Source organism: Aquarana catesbeiana, linkage group LG06 (assembly GCF_042186555.1).
Source record: "Aquarana catesbeiana isolate 2022-GZ linkage group LG06, ASM4218655v1, whole genome shotgun sequence".
In the NCBI taxonomy this organism is placed as follows: Eukaryota; Metazoa; Chordata; class Amphibia; order Anura; family Ranidae; genus Aquarana; species Aquarana catesbeiana.
This window is the reverse complement of record NC_133329.1, coordinates 318,286,222-318,292,221: the sequence shown is the minus strand read 5'-3', so window position 1 is coordinate 318,292,221 and position 6,000 is coordinate 318,286,222. Positions and strand designations below refer to the sequence as shown.

The window sequence follows — 6,000 nt, the reverse complement described above, 5'->3', positions numbered from 1 at the left end:
TCTGATAGGTCTGAATGTCTGATTGATCTGAATGAATGAAAATCCAGTTTTTGGGAAAGCAGATAAATTAATAAGAGTTGTTAAGTGAATGGTGCATCATATTTTTCTCCCGGATAGTAAATTGAGCGAAAATTCGATCAAATATAAAATCATTCCGTGTATGGCCACCGTAAAAGTAATATATTCTTGTTATTGTTTTTGCTGCAATCATTTTGTAACATGTGGCAGGGGTGGAATTCAGAGAGGGAATTATGCAAAGCTCTGTGTTCTATCAGGTTTAAAATCCATAAAGAGACCATTAAGAAGAGATTAATTACATGGGTATGCAGATACGGTAATGCTAATCTTTTAGCTATCATTAGGAAATGAGTATATTTGCAATGGTTGGATAGTAGTGCCCCTTTAAGCAGAATGGCTGTTTGAGATGAACACAAGATCACTTGGCCAGCCTTAAAGAAAATCCCTTTGTAAATTAGCTTCAATCTCTCCTTAACTGGTGCTGTAAATCCAACACGCAGCTAACAGACTGCGAGAAAATGCTCTGCTAGCATCTTTGCCTTGTGCAGACTCCCCACAGCAGCATCCAGCATTGTCCTAGCGAGCAACACATACATTAAAAAGCTTTACTAGAAGACGCATGTGATGGATTGATAAAGCCTCTTAGTAGTAATAATAGGATGGACAAAGAAAAAAAAAAAAAAACATGCTTAATGCACAGATGCATGAACACGCCAGCTGTAGTGAAATGAACATGGAGCTACAGAGCCTCTTAATCTAAAGTGGTGAGGGAAAATCAAAGCAACGTGTGACATAAGCTCTTTCCTGACGGCTCTCATTTTTAGCTAAGGCGCCTCCCTTTCATTGGCTATGTGCAATGAAGCGACAGAGCCCTCCTGTATAATAAGCAATTCAGGAGCTCCCAGCCCATCAGAAAGAGAGAAATCTTCATGCAGCCACTGATGTGAGGCATCTTCTCGGCACGCTGCTAGAGACTTTTGTTTTTCTCTTTTTTTTTTCTGCCAGCAGACACTACATAGGATCCCACCTTCCCTCAGTATATGGGCATTAGGATCCGTCTGCCTGGCAGCAATCCCTGCATGCTCTTTTGCATGAGAAACCCAATCTAATGGAGTGCTACTACATAGTCATCAGCTCCGCACACCTGAGCAAAGGCCACTTCCGAAACATCAAAGGAGTTTTTAGAGGACCTCTCACTGGAAGCAAAAGTCTGGTGAGCATTATGATCTTGCTGTTCTAGCCTGCATGCTTCTTTGTCTATGTTTGCTTTTGATGTGTAGATCACTGGGCTTCCAGAATGCAGGTTTGAATTAAACCCCCTTTTTTCAACAGCTTTTTTTTTTATAAAAAGAAATCCAATTCCTAAATGCAATCCAAGAATCCAAAAAATAAGGTGTCACATGCCATTAGGTAATATTTTTAACGGGTGTGAATTAACTATTATTATTTGAAGTTATGTGAGTATGCGATTGTTCAGAAAGGCTAGATTTCTATTTTTATTATAATCAATGATAATACTTGTATGCTATTATATTTTTAGTGTTTCATTGTAGGGTTCTATTACTTTTATCCAGCATTACCTGTATTGATTGCATTTAAAGATAAAGTCAATTTAGAAAGTAATATTGTTGCTGCTGTGGAATCCCTGTTCATAATTAAGGAATAAAGTTCAAGCTGCCAAGCGTAGCAGGAAGAATAGCAAACATTCATAACGATTGTTTAATGACAGCGGTAAAGAAGTTACTTCGTATACCACTGATAAAAAAAAAAAACTGTTATGAAGCTGCTGATGATGCACTTTCTAATTAATGCAGCTTTGGCTTGCATTAATGTTCATCATTAGCAGGAGGAGAGGATGGATTGCATTGAGCATGGTATGTGTTATTAACCTGAGGGTGAAGTCCCACAGTAAAACTTGGGTCATCATGATCCCCCTCCTATAAATGAATTGAAATGTACTGTAAATACATGAATTATTAACCATGTCAATACCTTGTGTGTGTCCCTGATGTTTTATGCCTTTGACACTAATATACCTGAGCTATTCAACAGAATAAATTACTAGTAATGAGTTCACACACTTTCTATATACGCGCTCTGTTCAGTTGTCTATTCAATCTAAAGGATTGCCTCCAGTGAGCATGTCTTCGCTATAAAGGAAATAACTTTACTTAAAGGACAAGTGTACTTTTAACATACAATCCTCCAACCCACTCCTCCTGAACTAACCTGCACTAACTACGGCCACCCGAACCTCTTCCTTACCTCTGTAGTAGAGCTGTCTCCTTTTTTGCTTTCTTCACCATTAGGTAGAAATTCTCTTAGTATTGTGCCTGTGTGCTGACCCTTATAAACTTGTTTAGGACTTATTTGAATAGCGGAGCTACATCTTGTGTAAACATTGCACAGACACTGCTCTGCTACAGAGTAAGGGGCTGGGGTGGGTTATTTAGGGATAAATATGGCGGTGGGTTTGAGGATTTTTTAAAATTTATTTAAACAGGGAATGTTTTATTAGGCTTCCTTAGATATACAGAGTGCAAAAGACATGAAACATCAGGATCACTCCACGGCATGCAATACAGTGTACAAAGTAGTACATTTAACAATTTAGCAATTTAATAAGGCCAGAGTGATGGGCAAATTGGCGTAACATTTCGCATTGTGTTTTAGCACCCAGAATCGTAGGCTCATGCCCTCAATGTGATCAGACGGTAGGGTGCTCTCAAGTGATCCATAGGAACTGGTTAGATAGAGGAAAAGGAAAAAAAAAAGAAGAAGAAAGGAGAGGGGGGCAGGATTTTAATATACAGTAAAAGAAGATCACTGCTAAATCCTAATTACATTCAACTGGTTACTTAACCTAACCAAACTGCGTTTCAGAATAAAGAAAACTTTTTTTTTTTTTGTAAATCTTACGACTCTGCCATTTACCTGTATGTGGCAACTCCTAAGCCCCAGATTTATTTATTTTTATTTATTTCAGGTACTTATATAGCGCCGTCAATTTACGCAGCGCTTTACATATACATTGTACATTCACATCGATCCCTACCCTCAAGGAGCTTACAATCTACAGATAAAAAAAAATAAAAATAAAAGATTCTAGAATGCATTAGGGGTTCTCCTATTTTCCTCTGTGTACTCAACATAGGGTTGTGTATAGGATGGTCCAGACTTAATCTAATATCTGTTTTAATTATCTCCTGGTGGCAGGATCTCCAGTTCATATAGGCTTATCATGGTGGTATAGCTTTGTATCAAGTAGTAAAATCCCTGTCAAAAGCGTGCTTCCGAAAATTTTAACTAGCTGCTTACTTCATATGTTTAGGAAGACCTCCGCCTGGCAAATATTTTTTCTGTCCAGGCTGGGAAGATTTCCCCTCAACTCTCCCCAAAGAGAGCGATATAAAAAAAAAAAATAATAATTTTTGCAGGAATTTGACTTTAAGATTGTACTCACCTTTGCTGCACTTAGGTTAAGTCCCAGTTGCCTTGCTACAGTTTGACTGTGTAAGGAGAGGCCCTGTTAATGGTAGTGGGGAAGCCAATTAGGAGAAGAAGAGCTGCTGCAAACAAAAGTAGATCAAGTGTACCGTGGGCTCTGGGTTGTTTCTGGTTCAAATACCCTACTCCCTGTTACCCTCAGACATGTCAGAATGATTATATGTTTTGTGTCTGTCACATATTAGTTACAAATGTAAGTATTGATTGCGAGATACTGAACAATAGCAACTCCCTAGCATGTTACTGGACTACTAGCCCCAGCAATTTTGTGCTATCACAGTCAATTAAAAAATACAATGCCATAATTGGTTAAAAACTATTGTGCTACTTTCCAACTCAGTTGCAAAATGCAAATCCATTTGCCACCTCCTTCACCCCACTTCAGCTCTCTGAGCCTCCTCCTGCACCCCACTCTTGTTCTCTGTGCCCCCTCCTGCACCACACTTCAATACTCTGTGCCTCAACCCTATCTCCAATCTAACTCTTTTCTCTCATTTGCACACCTCTCTAGCTCTCGCTGCTCTTTCCTGCACCTCATTTTAGCTTTTTCCAACCCTTCGTTCTAGCTCTATCTGCTCTCCACACTAAAGCCTAGCACACCCTGCTAGTTTTTGACAGCTCGGGTTGGAGCCACTGTACTAACCATGCCATGTTAGTACAGTGATCTCCCCTGCTGTTCTATTGTGTTCTGACAGTGGGGCGACCCCTCGCCAGAACACTTCAGTAAATGCTCTAATCGGGAGCAAGTTGGCAGACCTTTTTCGATCATGCCCCTTCGACAGAAGCCAGACGAGCAGCTGTCAGACCGGCTGCAGTACACACGGGCTGAAAGTCGGGCGGTTTCTATTGAACTGGCTGATGCATCCCGACATTCCGCATGTGTGTGCAGTGCTTAACTTCTGTTAACAATCATGTTTAAGCAAAAATGTTGTTTTTTATTTTCCTTGCATGAGATTGCTTATTCTTTGCAAAGTGAAGTTTCAACACATTCATTAGGCTAGGGGGAAAAGTCTGCTTGCTAAGTGAACAGCCTATTTGCTTTTAGTAAATCAACACCAATATCTTAATCTCAATCCTAGCCATTTAAAAAATGCCCAATTGCCACTGCATGATATAATGAAGCAAGTAGTTGAGCAGGTATTGCATAAATCATGGTATGCAGATTTCTCTTTCTGAGCTAATGGTACTTCCTCTTTGATTGACTGGTTGCATAAATACCAAGTTTTACAGTTACACTAGAGACAAATTAATGTAAGTCCAGGGAGAAAAGCAAATAGCTCACTAACCTTACTGCCTTCTTTTATATGCCAGAGAGGTAATGCATTTTTCATTAACAGGTAGCATCAGGCAAGGGGACTGGTGAATATTAATAAGTAAGCATGGGCTCCTTTTGAGTTGTGTCTTGACCCTTGGGTCAACGCTGCAAATATTTTTGATAATGATAATAATGTGTCCAGAACCTGACTTCTTAAAATCTAAAGGTGTGCATGCTATTTTGACCTATTACAAGCTGCCATACCAAAGGACATCTGCACAGATATTGAATGACCATGACGGAGGATGCAGTTACACAAAGGGCTCACACTGGCACATTGCTTCTATTACTCTCTGAACAGTTGGTGCCAAGCACCTCTATTTGTCATATTTGTCCCTTTCCATCACTTAAGGCTTGGAGAATTTAATCAGCCCAGATTAACCACCTTTGAGCAGCTTAGTTGCAAGAGAAGTGGTGGAATTGATGGCATTGTATGCACTTGTGTTTAGATCTATGTAATCATCAATATACTTATTAATCATTTGTTATTTTAAAAGTATATAGAAATATTGAAACTTGCAATTAAAAAAAGTGGTGGGTGTTGAAATGCACATGTCACTAAGTATGATACTGCCATAGTTCCATAAAAAAATCCTATGGGATTATACTATCAGATTTAAAACTGCAAATGCTAAAGTGGGTTTGGTCGACTGGTAATGCTTTATGAGTGCTGGCAATTCGGGGACAGGCAGTTTTTTTTCCACCTATCCGCCTTTTATGCTTGACAAGTTTCACTTCAGCCTTACTGCTATTACTAACAACAACAAATTAATTTCTCAGAACTTAGTAAGAATTTCTCTATAATTTACCTTGGAATGGTAATGGCTGAAAACCATATTCAAAAAGAAAAAGCCATAAACTGGTTGGCAAGCCAGATGGAAAATTAAAAAATTTAGAATCCTATGCACCTTCATGTTTGAAAATATTCAAGAATCAATAGTAAGGCATTAAAGACCAGATCCACATTACTCACATTGTCTACTTGGTTGTTCTCTGATGAAGTAGTGCCAAAACATTAGATTTTACTGGTCACAATTTTTTAATTTTTTTTTAACAGGAACGGGTCACAATTTAACAGATGTGCTGAATTCGGATATTCAGGCTTCCGTCTGGCTTGCCAATGAGTTTTCAGTACTTGCATAGTTGGTTTGATTGATTAT

The 6,000-nt window shown here is 38.9% G+C and overlaps 1 protein-coding gene across 1 annotated transcript in view; it reads left to right on the top strand.

The window, feature by feature from the left end:
- The first annotated feature begins 899 nt into the window (after window positions 1-899).
- ZNF804A (zinc finger protein 804A) overlaps window positions 900-6,000 on the top strand; it is a 294,133-nt gene continuing 289,032 nt past the window's right edge. Inside the window, exon 1 of the mRNA XM_073633728.1 lies at window positions 900-1,231. Coding sequence (XP_073489829.1) covers window positions 1,127-1,231 — 105 coding nt within the window. The 5' untranslated portion in view covers window positions 900-1,126. The remainder of the gene's footprint in view (window positions 1,232-6,000) is intronic.